At 36.7% G+C, this 18,288-nt stretch overlaps 3 protein-coding genes and 1 long non-coding RNA gene across 4 annotated transcripts; 2 read left to right on the forward strand and 2 right to left on the reverse strand.

The window, feature by feature from the left end:
• Window positions 1-3,012: 3,012 nt before the first annotated feature.
• Window positions 3,013-5,879, reverse strand: LOC148770382 (uncharacterized). The gene is made up of 4 exons (XR_016031335.1): window positions 5,088-5,879; window positions 4,675-4,749; window positions 4,093-4,234; window positions 3,013-3,322 (listed from the first exon to the last, which is right to left on the reverse strand). It is a non-coding gene; the product is annotated as an uncharacterized LOC148770382 (long non-coding RNA).
• Window positions 5,880-6,685: 806 nt separating this feature from the next.
• On the forward strand, window positions 6,686-10,232 carry LOC105974720 (phosphatidylinositol 4-kinase gamma 5). Its single transcript, XM_012999858.2, has 2 exons — window positions 6,686-7,122; window positions 7,673-10,232. The coding sequence occupies exon 2, from the start codon at window positions 7,996-7,998 to the stop codon at window positions 9,910-9,912; it is 1,917 nt and encodes a 638-aa protein (XP_012855312.2). The 5' UTR covers window positions 6,686-7,122; window positions 7,673-7,995; the 3' UTR covers window positions 9,913-10,232.
• Window positions 10,233-13,075: 2,843 nt separating this feature from the next.
• Window positions 13,076-18,062, forward strand: LOC105974730 (Tetratricopeptide repeat (TPR)-like superfamily protein). Its single transcript, XM_088818459.1, has 3 exons — window positions 13,076-13,622; window positions 13,810-15,924; window positions 16,034-18,062. Exons 1-2 carry the CDS (start codon window positions 13,196-13,198, stop codon window positions 15,864-15,866), a joined length of 2,484 nt encoding a protein of 827 aa, XP_088674585.1. The 5' UTR covers window positions 13,076-13,195; the 3' UTR covers window positions 15,867-15,924; window positions 16,034-18,062.
• Window positions 16,337-17,960, reverse strand: LOC105974731 (UDP-glycosyltransferase 89A2). Its single transcript, XM_012999874.2, has one exon. It carries the CDS (start codon window positions 17,958-17,960, stop codon window positions 16,398-16,400), a length of 1,563 nt encoding a protein of 520 aa, XP_012855328.2. The 3' UTR covers window positions 16,337-16,397.
• Window positions 18,063-18,288: the final 226 nt, after the last annotated feature.

Genomic DNA, 18,288 nt, shown 5'->3' on the forward strand with positions numbered 1-18,288 from the left:
AGCTCCACAAGGGGGGAGGAATCGCATGCAGCACCTTGGTGACGTGGAGAGATATTATTGGTTAATGCTGCTGTCGGTTTCTTGGAGCTGAAATCGTAAGATACAGTGAACCCGACAAACGAGAATGTAAAAATAGTAAGCATGCACGTGTGTTGGTAACCCTAGGGTTTCATGCCTCGCACGTGCGTGCGTTCTTCTTGCAAGGAGTAGAGTGGGGGATATTTTTTTTTTCTTTTTTTAACAATTAAATGTTTTGAATTTTGTTTTTTAGTTTTTATTTCCTTTGTACTAAAAATATGTGTCATTTGGATTAGTAAATTAATTAAGTTGATTAAGATATTTAATAAAAGTATAAAACCATAGTAGTACTATACTTAGTCAACAATGTCCACATTGACTTTTTCACCATTCACAAAAACCATTGACGAAATCTATTTTCAATAATTAAATATTTTAATTACATCGATGTAAAAAATTCTTATCTTCCAAAGTGTAGAGGAATATATTGAGTGAGCCCATTAATCATTATTTAATTACTTTTTTTTTTTTGATAAGAATTATTTAATTACTTTATTTGGGCTACGGTCGTACTAAAATTTAAGATGATGGATCCATCACATTAGGGCTCGTTTGATTAGCTTATTTTAAAGTATGTTGATAAGAGCTAATAAATTATTACGTCTTATTCTTAAAATTAATTTTTTAAGTGTTTGAATAATGAGTTTATAAGCTATTTTTACTCAGTATAACATTTTAATTTAAAAAGTTGGGTAGATGTAATTTTTTTTGTTAGTTTTATTTGCTCTCCAATAGCTTATTTTTTAAAATTTAAATTTTTTTAATATAAAAATAGTCTCTTATGACTTTAATAATTATTGAGTATGATATCACGACAAATCAAGTATATTTTACTTGTTTGAATATTATTTCATGTGTACGGTTGAGGGAAACATGCATCCACTACATCCTAATTTGTTAGGTTTATTTTATTATTTAAAAAAAATATCTCCCCCTTTTTTTTGCACATTATCTCATATACAAAAAAATATATGCCAAAGGTTTCACCTGTCTATAAGGTGGTACATCCGATGAATAATTAATACATCTATACAAATAATTACCAGCTAAACGCTTATACACATGAGTGTGTATGTTTTATTATTTGTAGATCAGTGTCTTAGAATTACATGATGTACTTCACCAGTTATAGCATCTACAAAACCGGTTTCACTTAAGTATTTCAATTAATAATTAACAAATATTAAAAGTATAATCACTTTTATAATTAACTTTGATTTTTATTTTTTTATTTTAGACCTAAACAATAGTAATAACAATTATTAAGTAATAACAATTATTATAATAATGTATCCAATTAGACGTGCCTCCCTCAAATTGATGAGTAGTGGGACTACCACAAAAGAACATATTATTATATTTTTTTTATGAATTAAGGTGCATCAAATCATGTTCCCTAAAGAATCCCAAACATTATTGAACGTCCACTTTTAGCTTTGGACATTGCATACTTTATTATATTGTTTTTATTAATTGTACTTAGTGGCACCCTAATTAACACAAAGTCCTCGATACTAATTCTTAATTAGAGTTGTAATAAAAAAACAAAAAAAAAGGGTAAATAGCACTTAAGCCCCTGTGGTTTAAATCTTTTGCACCTGACCACCTTATACTTTTAATATAAACACATAACTCTCTTGTGGTATTTCACTTGATAAATAATCACGTTCATTAGGAGGAATATTTTTTTGAAAGTACAAGGGGCTATGTACTTATATTTAAGCACAAGGGTTTCATGTGTTAATATTCAAAGTACAAGGATATCTTATGCAGAAAGTTCAAACTATAGGGGGTTATGAGTTATTTACCCTAAATATTAATGACCAATAAAATTAAAGTCTTGAAAGTGAGGAGAAGTCATCCCCTGCTTCGTTGAAGTCTTGAATCTTGATCAAGAATTCAAGTCAAACCCGCACTTGACCAATAGAATTCCTCTTTGTACTTTTTCTTTAACACATCGGCCCCACATCACCATCGAGTGGGCCCCACTTCAACATCAAGAGATCCACACATTCCTCCCATGCACACGCGATGCACCGAATTAGAACCTCGTACCTTAACCATACCAGTGAAAAAACCCATTCCACTTTTTGGGTCCATGAGCTAAAGTGTAATTCTAAAAAAATCCTTTTATTTTGAGAAAATTACATCCAACCCCTAGCAATTTGTAAATTTCTTACATACACTCATGCAAAAGGATGTTTATGTAAGAAATATATAGATTGCAGGGATGGACTTAATTATGTAAAGATGAGGGGTTTTTTCGTACATAAACCTTACTCGATTGGAGTTTATCATTTATTTTGGGGTAAGTCACTCAATAATAATTTGGGGTCATTTGATATACACCCCTAGAATGGAAAATATATAGGGATAAGTCCACCCCTAAAATTCTTTCTTTGAGATACACCCCTGGAGAGGCAAAAGTACTATTGTGCCCTTAATTGTAATTTTCAGCAAACTGCATTCAGTATTTCACCCCTGCATTCAGCATTATAGCTAACTGCACTCCACACTTTTAGACCTGCATTTATCATTTTTTCAGATTTTTTAATAAAAAATTATAAATTTTTATTTTATTATTATTTTTTTATACGTACCCTTTTTTTGTATTTTTTTATTTTTTTTTATTTTTTAATTTTTAATTATTTTTATTTTTTTATTTTTAATTTTTTTAATTTTGTTTTTTTAACTTTTTTTTAATTTTTTTAATTTTTTTAATTTTTTAATTTTTTTTTAATTTTTAATTATTTAAATTTTATTTTTTAATTTTTAATTTACTGTATTGAATTTGACTACACATGACTATAGTATACCACAGTCATGTATAGTTATATGTAGCCATGTACTGTTTTTTTACCCCAAAGTTATGGTCGATCGATTATAAAAACCGTTGATTATATATATAAAAATTCATCTATACCAATAAAAAAATTCAAAATTTGATTCTTGATATTATAAATAATTTAATGCCTAACAAAAAAGTGAAAAAAAACACAATCATCAAGATCACTATTCATCAGAAAAACCATATAGCTTGTATATAAATATATATAACTACATGGAACTATACATAACTACAGTTATCTATACGACTAAATTTGACTCAAATCGCACTTGTCAACACGAGAACCGCTTGTTTTGAACAACGAACACAATCCACTCCGCAAAAACTTACTATATAGTAGTTCAAACACCAAAACCTGTGAAAAAACTTACTACATAGTAGTTCAAACACCAAGACCTGTGAAAAAGAAAAAGAGTTAAACAAACAACGAATTTTGGTTCAAATTTAAATGTGCACACACGCACTATCACCTACTGGTATACATAGATACTCCCCACATAACTCATACATGACTACATATGACTACATATGACTACATGACTACATAGTTTATATATAACTATATATTACTACATGTTACTACACCGTATATTACTGTATGTTACTACACGTGACTATATATTACTATATGTGACTACACCATATATTACTGTATGTTACTACACGTGACTATATATTACTATATGTGACTACACCATATATTACTGTATGTTACTACACGTGACTATATATTACTATATGTGACTACACCATATATTACTGTATGTTACTACACATAACTATACATGACTACACCATATATACATGTATGTGACTTTATTTGTCCCTTCAAGTACCTGACTTTGTTCTCCAGGCGATACGAGACAGCTTATATTATCAAAATCAAATTACAAACAGAGCATGCTAGTCATTATTCTTCGTATAACCAAAGGTCAAAGATCAAAGCAAGTTGAAGTGGAACATCATAGATAAAATAATAGTTGAAACACACGTAAAGTAGTCACTTATTTCATTCTCGATAAATAAAATATCAATATCATATTACCAACAAAATATTCTCATCACGAATCTACATATACTCCCAATTATAAAAAAAAGTAAACAAATCATTTGAGGACCAATAAACAGTGATTCAATATATTAAGAAGCACATTAAAATTCATTACCTTTTCTATGCCTTCAATGGATGAACAGTCAGTTTTGTCGCACCACCACCAGGAACAAGTTTCGAGTTTTTTTTTTTATTATTTTTCTTGCCACAACAATCGCATTTTATGTACAAGTCGACTCCTAAAATTAAACTCACAGCTTCACACAAAAAAAAAGAAAAAAAATTAAAACCAAAACTCAAAAAATAACTGCAAAATTCGATGATGGCTGTACAAAAAATACTTTGGTGAACTCAAAAAATACCTGCAAAATTCGAATTACATTACATGAAAAATACAAAAAAACAATGCAAAACACTTTATTGATAAATTTACTTTGGTGAACTATAGTCACATGTAGTTATGTCTTTTTATTACTACATATGAGTATATATGACTATATGTAGTCAACTATAGTCACATGTAGTTGTGTTCATTCTTGTTACTACATGTGACTATATATGACTACGTGTACATGACCACATGTGACTATATATGTATATATATAAAATTCATCTACACCACCAAAAAAGTTCACAAGTGAATCTATATAAAATGGTGAATAGAACAATGCGGTTGAAAAAGAAAATTATTACTTACCGTGCCAGCAGTTTAAGGAATCAATTATGCTTCGTTCTGCTTTGCTCTACTTTTCTCGATTGTCTCTGCCAAATGCTGCTCAAGGCATACATTATATATTATTAAAAAAGAAAAACAAGAAAATAGCAGAAAATTTTAAATGTATAAAAAAGAAGCCAAGTGTTCAAAGAATTAACCAAAAGATTAAAACTAATGTCCATAAAAATATTCTGAATAGAAAGCTGTGAAGGGGATAGTACAAAGCAGGTTGTGCTACGAAGTATAAAAAACAATTTGAAGTACCTGTTTTACCAAATAGTTTAAAGTATAACAAGAAGATCCAAATTCATATTGTTCTTCACCATTAAAATATTCAGAAATCGATTAAAATAATTAAGTAATTAATTAATCAATTAAACAGAGGATACACTAACCTGCCTCAGCACAACGCCACCATGGCGAGAGGGCTCTTCAATCTCAACAATGCGGGCGGTGGGGCCCACCTGCTTACCCTTCTCCTTCACTTTATCACCTTTCTTCTTCTTCGTCTCCTTTTAGCACCTTAACCGTGTAACTCCGTTCGATCGGACGGTGGCAATCGCCGCCCTTGCCCTTTCCCTTGATCTGAGCCGTACATTTGTAACTCTTCTCCAACACGTCACTCCCATCCTCGCCGCTCTTAATCCCCGCCGTCCATTTGTACTTCCGGTCTTCATCCGGCTTCTCAATCTCCGCCGTCCACGTGTATTTCCGCTCGCCGATCTGCTTCTTCTTTCTCGCCTTCTCCTCTTTCAGTAGGCGTTCGAAACCGATCTCCAATTCCGACACGCGATCGGAGATCGCCTGCAGGTACAGCTCGCTGGGTCCGACCCGGCGGGTCGAGGTCCGGAATGGGGTTTTCTCGAACCGGATCAGATCGGCGACTGCGTCGAATTCGAGAGGAAAGTGTGGGGGGTGGGAATATTCTAGAAGGTCGAAAGCGTGGTGAAACTCGTCATCAACAATGGGGGGTGGGGACGGCTGATAGAAGGTGTTGGGGGAAAGAAAAAAAAGCTAGGGTTTAGGGTTTTAAATTGTAATTAAAAGGGCAAAACGGGTATTTCGATTTGTCTAGGGGGGTCTATCAAATTAAGATTAGAATTTGGGTTTTTGACTAGGAAAGAAAAATCCATAGGACCTATTCATATATGTTTTCAAAATTAGGGGGTTATCCCACATTTCCCCTAATAATTTATGTAATTCTTTACTGTAAATTATTATTTCTTCGTTACTACTATGATATTCTTTTAAAATGTCATAAAATAAACTTCTTATCTTTAGGACGATAAAAAAATAAATTGTTTAAAATAAGGGTAAATTAAAACCAGGTAAAATTACGAAAAAATTCCTCATGATTGGGTAATTACAACTATCCCTCAACTATGAATCTTCTTACATGTTCACCGTTATGATATCAAATTCAACATAATCTCCTAGATTCCATAGAATGCATGTTTTCTAGTTTGTCTCGTTTTGTGCAAAAATGTAGTTTTTGATGCACTACAATCTGATATATACAAGCCAAAAAACACAATTTATGATTATCTTGGTTTAAAATGTGAAAATCGAAGAGGATAAAACGGGTACAAACTTAAGAATATTCCATATAATATAGAAGATTCCACTAAATTTGTCACCGCAAGGATAAACGTGTAAGAAGATTCATTATTGATTGGTGATTGCAATTACTCAAACACGAGGGGTTTTTCAAACTCTGACCTTACCCTGAAGCAGCCAAGGGCAATTTTGTCCACTCAAATGTAGTTCCATTGTCAAATTCCGAACTATGTGCAAGGGAAATTGTGTAAAAGAAAAGTCGCGGGGATTCGCTGACCGTGACACGTCACCTCCCAATCCCTTATCTCCACGTCACCAAATCCAAAAACGGTTGAGATCGGTTCTATCATTCGTCATCGGACGGCTCAGATTCTGCTTTCTAGACACTTCCACAAATTGAGTCTATATATATATATATATAACCCCGGGTTCGATTAATCTAACCGCAGTTCACGCGTGACTTAGATCCACAGTAGAGTTAAAAAGTTAAAAAGTTAGAAACACAACAATTTAACAAAAAGAAACCAAGACGAAGGCAAAAAGGAAATGTGAAAATAAATAGAACAAATAATTTATATATATATATACATATATACATACACAGATATATCCACATATATATATAGAGAGAGAGAGAGAGAAAGAGCAATATATATAGAGAGAGAGTGTGTGTGCACGGAGCAAGGAGGGGGTTTTTGGAGGCCTCGGAGGAAAGAAGATTACATTTTCCATAGCCGTTAAACCTTCTTGTTGTCTATTTCACCGACCGTTGAATCGTTCGATTTCACCAAACGTTGTTGTTATCTCAACGGTTTTGTATCTGTGCACTGAAACAGGGGAGCGAAGCAATAACTCTTCAGATCTGGCCATTTGGTGAGTTAGTTTTATCGATTGTGTAATTGTGTGGTTATTTTGGGGTTTTTCTTTTTTTTTTTTGTTTGGTTTAATTCGATTTTGCAATAAATCCGATTTTTAATCAACATCGTGTTTCGTCTGAAATCGATTAGTAATTTGAGCAACCATAATTTTGAGATTACAGGATTAAGGATTTTGATTATCGAAATGTGAAAACTAGTTTATCAAATGATAGTGATGTGATGGAATTGATTGGATTCTTTAATCAGATCCGTTAAATCACAAAGGTATTGAATGTTTTTAGCTCGTTTACGGTTTTCTTTCGAAATAAATTTATTGTTTTTAGCTTGTTTCTTACCTAAACACTTCATTTAGCGGTAATTTAAGTAATCTATTAATTAATTGTAATCTGTACTGATGTAAACCTTTTGTAGTCTTGAAAGCGGTTTTCGAGCTAATCGGCTGATTTTCCGTTTATGGATGTATTGTTTGTATTATTTTCCATTTTTGAGTTGATGGAATATTTTATTGACTTCTGTGGTTTGATTTTTTCTTTCTTGTACTGCAGATTGTGGTTCGAGTTTTTATTGGAATCGTCACATGGCTTTATCGATGTAGTGATCTGCTAATTCCACTCTCTCTTGGTATTTAACTTCTGAAACATCGGTGCCGTGTGATTCATTAGGGTTCCGTTCGGTGATTTTGGAGGGTGTTTTGGGAGTTCGGATCTCGATTTGTTGATGATCCTTGTCGGATTGAATATATCTGTGGTTCACTCACAATCAGTTTCTGAGTTTGGCGCTCGACCGAGAGTGAGACGAAATCTCTCTCCCGTTGCCATTCTTGGTTGCTGTCTGTGAGGAGAACCACTTTCCGTTTTCCCCATCTTTCATGTCTCCTAATCTCGAAAGCCCTGTTCAGACAGAGATGGCTGTGGCGATTTACAAGAATTCACTCGGCAGTGGGGAGTACTTCGGAACCAATAAATCGGAAGGCAAACTGACCGGCAGGAGACGAGTGTTTGTCCAGACCGAGACGGGCTGTGTGTTGGGTATGGATTTGGACAGGAGCGACAACGCGCATACAGTAAAGAGGCGGTTGCAGATCGCACTGAATTTCCCCATCGAAGAAAGTTCTTTAACTTTCGGTGACATGGTTCTCAAAAACGATCTCAGTGCAATCCGAAACGATTCGCCTCTCTTGTTAACAAGGAATGTATTCCACAGAAGCTCGTCTACTCCATGCCTGTCACCCACAGGTAGGGACATGCAGCAGCGAGATCGGAGCGGGCCCATCGAGATTTTAGGACATTCGACCCGTTTCGCCAAGACAAAACAGCTGGTTAAGGAAATTGTCAAGGCGGTGAATCATGGGATCGATCCACTCCCTGTTCATAGTGGGCTCGGCGGAGCATATTATTTCCGAAATGTAAGAGGTGAGAGTGTAGCTATAGTGAAACCCACCGACGAAGAGCCGTTTGCTCCCAACAATCCGAAGGGTTTTGTCGGTAAAGCTCTCGGACAGCCTGGATTGAAGCGTTCAGTGAGAGTAGGAGAAACGGGGTTCAGAGAAGTGGCTGCTTATCTTCTTGATTATGACCACTTTGCAAATGTGCCGCCTACCGCTCTTGTGAAGATTACCCACTCGATCTTCAATGTCAACGATGGTGTAAATGGAAACAATCATCAGAACAAGAAACTCGTTAGCAAGATTGCATCTTTACAGCAATTCATGGCTCACGATTTCGATGCTAGTGACCATGGCACATCCAGCTTCCCCGTGTCTGCGGTGCATCGAATCGGGATTTTGGATATCAGGATTCTTAACACGGACCGTCACGCAGGTAATCTGTTGGTTCGAAAGCTCGATGGATTCGGTGAGGTTGAATTGATCCCAATTGATCATGGGCTTTGCTTGCCCGAGAGTTTGGAGGATCCTTATTTTGAGTGGATGCATTGGCCTCAGTCTTCGATTCCATTCTCCGAGGACGAGCTCGAGTATATTCGTAATCTCGATCCTGCCCGTGACTCAGCTATGCTGCGGAGCGAGCTGCCCATGATTAGAGACGCCTGTTTGCGTGTATTGTTTCTTTGTACGATATTTCTCAAGGAAGCTGCTGCGCGTGGGCTTTGCTTGGCAGAGATTGGGGAGATGATGAGTAGAGAGTTTCGTGCGGGTGAAGAGGAACCGAGTGAACTCGAAGTTATATGCATCGAGGCAAGAAGACTCACTGCAGAAGAGATGATGTCACCGAAATCCAGAGCGGATACAGACGAGTTAAATTTCGATATCGATTACGAAGATGGTGAATACGAGTATGCAAACTCCAAGTCGGCTTTCGAAGACTTTGGATTTGGGAGTTTCAATCACTTTCACGGGCGTACCCCACTTGCGAAACTGGACGAGAGTGTCGAGGAAGTGGAGAGCGAAGGGGAAGAAGAAGAAGAAGAAGAACAGGAAAAGGGTTTAGCTAGTGTGACAGCGCTGCTGAGGAATCCGACCGTGACAGCCTTGTCTGTGTCCTTAAAGAATACTAGCTTAGGTGAGAAGAGTAAGAAATTCCCCAAGTTTTTTGGAGGGAAAGACGAGGGCGGTTATGCAGGGAGTTCGTCCTCTGGGCATAGGAGTGCGAACGAGCAGTTGCCTGCGAGTGCGAGCTTTGTAAAGGTGGCGGATATGAACGAGGAAGAGTGGGGCCTGTTTTTGGACAAGTTTCAGGATTTGCTTAACCCTGCTTTTGCCGAACGGAAATCGCTCGTCTTTGGTCAGAAGCAGAGACAGAGGCTTGGGACTTCGTGCAAGTTTTGAGAGTTTCGAGGTTTTATGAGATATTATATAAAGAAATAAAGATTTGCAGGATTGTTGTAGAGTTTCTGTGTTCTTTTTTCCTTTTTCTTCTTCCCTGAAAGTGAGAGAAACTGTGATGTGTAAATATTCTTTCAAGCAGAAGCTGGAGTTGGAAGTTTGAGTAGAATTGCTTGATTTTTTTTTTTTTTAAATTTTTTTTTTTTAGAATATAAAGATTGTTAGATAAATAATTTGTTGAACCTTTGAGAGAAGTAATCTGCCTTGTAAATATTGGATCCACTTTCCTCAGTGTGGAGTTTTATCAGAATGGCTTTCATCTTGTTCTTTCTGTTTTCTGCATTTTCTTTTTAATCAAACCTTTGTCGATTCCGAACGGAAAAATACTCTATTCCTATAATTATTAGTTACACGAACTCCATGGCTTGGCTTCTTGCAATATCGCTCGTTTTATTTCCAGTGAATGTGTTCGCAATAGCAATGCAACAATGTGAACTCAATTGCGAGCCGGGGAAACATACTCGAAAAATTGTGTCTTGATTTCATTTCATATTTTCGGGTAATGCAATAAAATAAAAATATGATACTCTTTTAAGGCCTCGTTTGGTTGCCGAGATAAGATTAGTCAAGATAAGATAAATAATTTAATGAAAAATCCAACTATTTTATTGGATCCCGAGACAGACGTCTAACAGAAAACATGCCTAAAAGGCAAAAATGCAAGTCATTGGGATACCAAACATCAAATAAAATCTAATTATTTAATTAATAATGTTAATCTCTCCGACCAAACGAGACATAAGGGGATAGGATTGTGAAGTTTGGTAGAAGTCACAATCTTCAGCTGTCTATTGTTTGGCAAACTATAGATGAGCAAAAACTAATGAAAAATGGACCAAAACTGGAAAAAAAAAGAGTTGGAGTGTGTAAAGTACAGTAAAAAATATCAAATAAATAAGCAGATTATATATTAAAGTTTGGATGAGAACAAACGTGGCAGTCTAATCTGGTTTTTTTGTATTTTAATACAACTTGTAATTGGTGAGGAGTTTTCTCATGTGGGCATTACTTTGTATGGATTGCTATTTAAGTTGTAATGATTAAGAGAAAACAAAGAACCAAGTACTATTTGTGGATTTTTGTGGATTTGTGGGGTTGGGAATATTCGTCTAGTTGCTTTATATTTGCCCAAACATATATATAGTCCACTACAAAATCCGGATTTCGAAAAGAAAAAAAAATATTCGTTTGGAAAATTAAAATTCTATAGATCGAAATCGGCGAAAATGAAAAATGAAGTTCGACCCTACATTAGTTAGAGGTCCGGCCAATGTTACCTTCTTGGCATATATTAACGTGTGTATAAGTGTGTGTATCAGTCAGTATATGTGTGCTCTGAATAATACATGACACTAACAATTATAATAAAAAAGAAATATATTATATTATTGGGTAATTGACATTTTGCATCCTCCAATTATATTTATTTGGCACTTTGCACCCTTAAATTAAAAGTACGGTAGATAACATCCTCAAATTAAGATTTGCTTGGCACATTGTCCCACCAAAACACTTTTCTGCTAAAGCATGTGTCCGAGAAAATGATTTTACCATAATTCAATAGGCAAAATGGTCAATTATTGTTAATTACATCCATGGACGAGGAAAAATATAAATATTTTTTGTAATTAAAACGGTTAGTAGTGAATTTATTCACAAACTTACCCTTTCAGTTCCTCCAAAGTCCTTTTATTCTTTACTACTTTTAGGTTTTGGGGTGCACTATGCCAAGTAAACCTTAATTTGAGGGTGCAATTTGTCATATTTTTAATTTAACGGTGCAAAGACCAAATGAGTATAATTGTAGGGTTGAAAATGCCAATTACCCTTATATTATTATAACAAAATTTAGGGTAAATTGCAACCACCCTTGATGTATGATTAAATTACGAAAACTTGCCTCGTGTTTGGATAATTACAACAACCCCCCTCAACAATAACTTTTCTAACACGTCCACCCTTGCGGTTTCAAATTTAGTGGAATCTTCTTGATTATATGGAATATTATCACTTTTGTACCCGTTTTATCCCATTCGAGCTTCACATTTTGAAGCAAGATGTTCATAAGATGTTCATAAGATGCGTTTTTTGGCTTGTATATATCAGATTGTGGTTCATCAGAAACTGTAATAATACACAAAATGAGTACAAACAAAAGAACATTCTACGAAATCTAGATGATTATGTTGAATTTAACACCGTAAATATGAAGATGTAAGAAGATTCATAGTTATGGAGTAGATGTAATTATTCAAATAAGATTTTTTTTATTTTTTTATTTTAACCATACGTCAGTTATGGTTGTAATATACCCTAATTTTTTGAAGTAGTATGTCATAAGAAAAGGAAAATGTAAAAAGAAATAGAAAGGAAAACTTGTCAAACAAAAAATTTAAAAATAAAGAAATAAATATATGGGTAAAATTCATTTTGCACCCCTGTACTATGAGAAATGTATCATTTACCCCCCTGATGTATGAAAAACATCAAACACCCCCCTGCCGTTAACTTTTTTCTTGAATCCGTTAGTCAAACCCTTTGACTGGCCGTTATGAAGACCCGTTGGCTTTTTTTTGACGAAATTACCCCCAATAATCTCTATATATAGATTGTCTACTTTTAGCCATTTTTTTACTAAATTTTCCCACTTATTCAGCCATTTTTTCACTATTTTCAACATGTTTTTTTCACTATTTCACCCATTTTTTCTTCTGTTCTTGAATTCTTCATTTGTATTAGATCCACATATTTGTAAACCAACTAACTATGTTTCATAATGATTGTAACCAAACACCTTAATTTTAGATTCTTCAAAAACAACTGAACATGTTTCTTATTATTTCCAGCAAAAACAAACGTATCCAAAAAATTGGCCACTTAAACAAAACCTATATAGAGATTTTTGGGGGTAATTTCGTAAAAAAAAAGCCAACGGGTCTTTATAACGGCCAGTCAAAGGGTTTGACTAACGGATTCAAGAAAAAAGTTAACGGCAGGGGGGTATTTGATGTTTTTCATACATCACGGGGGTAAACGATACATTTCTCATAGTACAGGGGTGCAAAATGAATTTTACCCTAAATATATTAGAAAGGAGAAACTTGAAACCCACGAATCGGAACGACGTCGTTTTGCACTTTCCTCCTAAAACCTGCATCAAATCAACATCTTTCTAAAACCCTAAAACCCTAGCTTTCTTCTCCCCTGTTCTGAGTCACGATGCTCAATGCTCAGATCAACCACCAGACGACATCGTTTTCTCACTCCACTCTTCTCAACAAACCCTCAAATCCTTTCCTCCTTCAGCGCCGCCGCCGCCGCCGCCACGGATTCCCCTCAAAACGACAGCGTCTCACGAATTCTAGGTCATTTCAACTCTCCCCCGCTTCGTCATAGTACTAAGCTCTTGTTCAGTTACCTCCAAAGAAATGCGTCGTTCAAGTACGAAGTTCTCGAATTGGGACCATCTGAGATTGACGCCATTATCGAGAAACTCAGCTCGGAAAATGCAATCGAGTTCTTCTTCGTGTTGCAGAATGTATTTGGATTCAAGCACTCCCGAAATTCGCAGTTCGTCGTCGCCCATTGTTTGGCAGAGAAGAAGCGATCCCGTGCACTGCAGTGCCATCTGCAGCGAGTGCTTCAGGAAGAAGGTATAATCCACATTTTATTTGCAAAAATTGTAGTTGATTGGATTATTGGATTGATAGTTCATAGAAAAATTAGGGCATTTTCTTCACATGTATCATAACTTCTTCTTGCTGAGTTGCATGATGGAATCAATTTTCGACTGCTGATTCATCTTTTACTATAGATTTTTTTTTTTATGATTTCTATCAGGGTCTGGCTCTGCACCCTCACTATGTGAGCTGCTTTCGAAAAGCTTCAGTGGATGGGATTCAAATATAATGGTATGGGATATGCTGACATTCGTTTATTCTAGAAGTGATATGGTCCATGATGCCCTTTTCGCCCTTGAAAAGATGAAGGAATCGCGCGTCCGACCATCAATTATGACATACAATAGCTTGTTGCACAACTTGAGGCAAAGAGACACCATGCAGGATTTTTACGACAGTATCGAAGCTAAAGGATTTCTTCCAACCAATTACACGAATTCAATTTTCCTCGATGGTCTATGCAGGCAGTCTTTGTTTCACGAGGCAGTCGCGTTTCTGCGCCAGTTGCAAGAGAAACATGCCGAGCCTTGTCTTGTTTGGTTCAACACTCTGATGTCAGGTTTCTGTAGACTGGGTTCTGTAGATATCGCAAAATCATTCTTCTGTAAAATGTTTAAGTACGGATTAGTTCCGGATGTATATAGTTACAATATCCTTATTCATGGGCTCTGCATCACTGGTTTACCAGAAGAAGCATTGGACTTTACAAAGGATATGGAAAAACATGGATTGGAGCCCGATCAAGTGACGTACAACATTTTTTCTAAAGGGTTTCGTCAACTTGGTATGATGGGTGAATTTGGGGAATTTACCAAGAAAATGCTGCGAAAAGAGGCGAATCCTGATATTCTGACATACACAATACTGATCTGTGGGCATTGCCAGATAGGTAATGTTGAAGAGGGTTTTAGGCTTAGAGAGGAGATGCTGTCGAAGGGTCTTCAGTTAAATAGTATCTCGTATCGTGTGCTTTTCATCAGCTTGTGTAAAAGTGGGCACATAATCGAAGCTCTGGAGTTGCTTTCTGAAATGGAAAAGGTTGGTTTTAAACCAGATCTTTTTATGTATTCTATGATAATTCACAGTCTTTGCAAGATTGGGGAAGTGCAGAAAGCCGTCGAATTATACAACGAGATGAGCATGAAGAGAATTATCCGAAATTCTTTCCTACACAGATCTATTCTATTGGGATTGTGTCAGAAGAGAACAATATATGAAGCAAGGAGCTATTTCAATACGTTGACAAATAGTGACTTGGTGCAGGATGTTGTCTTGTACAACATTATAATAGATAGATATATTAAACTCGGTAATATGGGGGAGGCTGTTGAATTGTTCAACAAAATATCGGAGAAAGGGATTTCCCCAACTGTAGTTACATTCAATTCCCTAATAAATGGATATTGCAAAGCTGGAAAACTAGCCTATGCCAAAAAGTTGTTCGATGCAATCAAGAAACATGATTTAGTCCCGACTATTGTTTCTTACACGACGCTAATGAATGCATTTTCTGAAGCGGGAAACATAAGAGAAATATTCGTGCTGCTTGATGAAATGAAAGCAGATGGCATCGAGCCGAATCAAGTGACTTACACAGTGGTTATGAAAGGACTGTGTAAGAACGGGCAGCTCGAAGAATCCGACCGACTTCTCAAGGATATGTTAGCAAAGGGTCTCTATCCGGATCAAATTTCTTACAATACTCTGATAAAATGTTTCTGTAAAGAGCGAAATTTCGATAGAGCATTTCAATTACACGAAGAGATGGTTAAGCTTAATGTTCAGCCAAGTTGTGCCACGTACAACATTCTTATCAATGGTTTTTGTGTGTATGGGGACTTAGGTGAGGCTGAAAGAGTATTTAATTTTCTCCAAGAACAAAATACTAGGTTGTCTAAAGTTGCGTATACGACTCTTATAAAGGCAATCTGTGTAAAGGGGGGAGATGTTGAAAGGGCTATGGTACTCTTTCTTCGAATGGCTGAGATTGGGTTTGAAATTTCGGTGAGAGATTATAGTGCTGTGATTAATAGACTGTGCAAAAGGTTTTTATTACATGAAGCTATGGATTTTTTTCGATTGATGCTATGGAACAGCGTTGCACCTGACCAGCCGATTTGTTTGGTTATGGTTGATTCGTTTAACCGAGCTGGATATTTTAGGGCCGAGATTCAATTATATGCTTTGATGACCAAATGTGGCCTTTATCTTGGTTGAATTTCATATGACAGACGAGTTTTGGTGGTGCTTCACATAATCAAACAGCTGTTAGATGGTATGTTACTCTATTTTATCATTTTCCATTCATTTTCATACTGTTTTGATATCGTTAAATTATTATAATTGTTAACTAATGTATACTCGACTATATATTTCAAATGTAGGACACTTGGTCGAGAACTTTGTCTACTCGGCTACCTTCATATCGACATTGTGCACTTTTTTCAGGTATGATTTATTTGTTTATATAATGCCTAGTTTCATGCGAAGAACTTCGTGTTTGATTATTATGCGACTTACATGCTGGGATATTTGGACTTCAAATTTCATTTAATTAAGATTAGATGTAATGATTGTTTATTTTGAAAGAAAGGTGAAATTATGGATAACTAATAATTAATACAGTAGAAAACGCTTTGTTGATATGTATGTGTTTCTTCAGCTATAGCAGTGTAAGAAGCAAATGATAGTGTTGAAATCAAACTTTTTATTTGAGGCAAATACATGCTGAATTATTACAAACATTAATTATTGACTTTTTAATTGGGCTAGTTCTTGGACAAGCCTATCCAAATCTCTGTCCGAACTCCCACCAATCTTAACTGCTTCCCACGCCTCATCTCTTAGTTCCTTTGCTCTAACTCTCTCCACAGCATCTCCGCGCATCGACTCGGCGATTTTCCGAGCCAACTCAGCTGAGTCAGGCACCGAGTCACCGCCTTCCGCCACCAAGACCGCCGCCCCCTTGCGCTCCACCAGCAGCCTAGCGTTCACAAACTGCTCCGCCTCCATCGGCCACCCCAATATCACCGCCCCGGACCCCACCGCCTCCAGCACCGAGTTCCACCCGCAATGGCTCAGAAACCCACCCACCGCCCGGTGACCCAGTATCGCCCTCTGCGGGGCCCACCCATTTACAACGAAGCCCCTTTTCGAAACAGGGTTGGGTACCGATCCGTGGTCATTCACGATCCAAACGAAGGGGACGCCACTTGTTTCGAGCCCGTTCGCCAGTGCCTCCGTTTGGGCTTTGTTGAGAATCTTTTGACTCCCGAAGCACACGTACAAAACGGACCCATCTTCGCATTTATCGAGCCATGACATCAACGCGGTGTCAGCATGAGCATTGTCATGACCCGCCCGCAATTTGTCGGATCCAACAACCATATCGATCGGGCCGACGCTGTAGACCCGTGGATGGCCCGTTTTGTTATTCAAGTAGTCCAAGAACTCGTGCTCCAAGGCGTCGAAAGTGTTGAAAACAGAAGCCCAGCTCAAACAGTTGGCAGCCATTGAAGTCTTGATCGAGTCCAAGTCGGTATTGGGATTTGATTCCATGTACTGGCGGAACAGGGAAGGAAGCTGGTCCCAAGTAAAACTCGGCGACCCGGGTAAATCTTGAAACTTTACCTCACCCCCAGGTTGTACTGCCTCTGGATTGGTCCAGAGGTGGTCAAAAACATTTACTGCAAAGGCTCCAGAACAGTAAAAAACAATCCTGGGAATAGAAAGGTGGTTTGCTAAGTGGTGGGTCCAGCCGAGGAAGAAATCGGAGAGGAGGGCAACAGGGGGGTTACTGTGTGACCTGTACCACTGGATTATTGGGTCTTGGAGTTGGGTGAGGGCGAGCATCATTGGTATATTCCCTTTGTTGCCTAGATCTTTGATGTTTTCTACACCAGGTGGGATCGAGGGGTATTTTGGGAATGGGAAAACTAGGGTTTGGATTGAAGGATTGGCTGATAGAAGTGGTTTCAAGATTGGGAGGTTTTTCGGAGTGATTAAGATTGTAATGGATAAACCTCGGAGAGAGAGTTGGTGAGATAGATCGAGAAGTGGAAGCATGTGCCCTTGTGCTGGGTATGGGAACACTAGTATGTGCACTCCATTTTCGCCGCCCGCCATTGTTTCTGTGTGTTTGTGTGTGTGAGAGAGAGAAAGATGAGAGAGAGAAAGAAAGAGAGAGAGAGGAAAGAAGGTTATACTGTTTGATGACAACACAAAGTGGCGAATCTGGGTGAGTTGCAACCGGCAACTGGCAACTGTGCAATATATATGTCGGTTGGGAGGAATTCCACTTAAATCTAACATTAGTAGAGTATTTTAATTTTTTATTTTGTTTTATTTTATTGCATGTAATTGTAAGTTAATTTTTTTAAATACAATTATAAATATGATTTGAATCCAAATTAACTATCGATTTGCACTTGCATTATTTTATATTCATGGGTAAATTACAACCACCCCTGAGGTTATGTAAATTTATGAAAAAACCCCTATGTTTGGTAATTACAACTATCATTTAACTATAAATTTTCTTACATGTTCAATTTATGGTGTCAAATTGATCATAATCTTCTAGATTTTATTGAATTTCTCTAGTTAGTACTCGTTAATGCAAAAATGCAGTTTATGATAC

Source organism: Erythranthe guttata, chromosome 5 (genome assembly GCF_056151865.1).
Source record: "Erythranthe guttata isolate IM_541 chromosome 5, IM_541, whole genome shotgun sequence".
In the NCBI taxonomy this organism is placed as follows: Eukaryota; Viridiplantae; Streptophyta; class Magnoliopsida; order Lamiales; family Phrymaceae; genus Erythranthe; species Erythranthe guttata.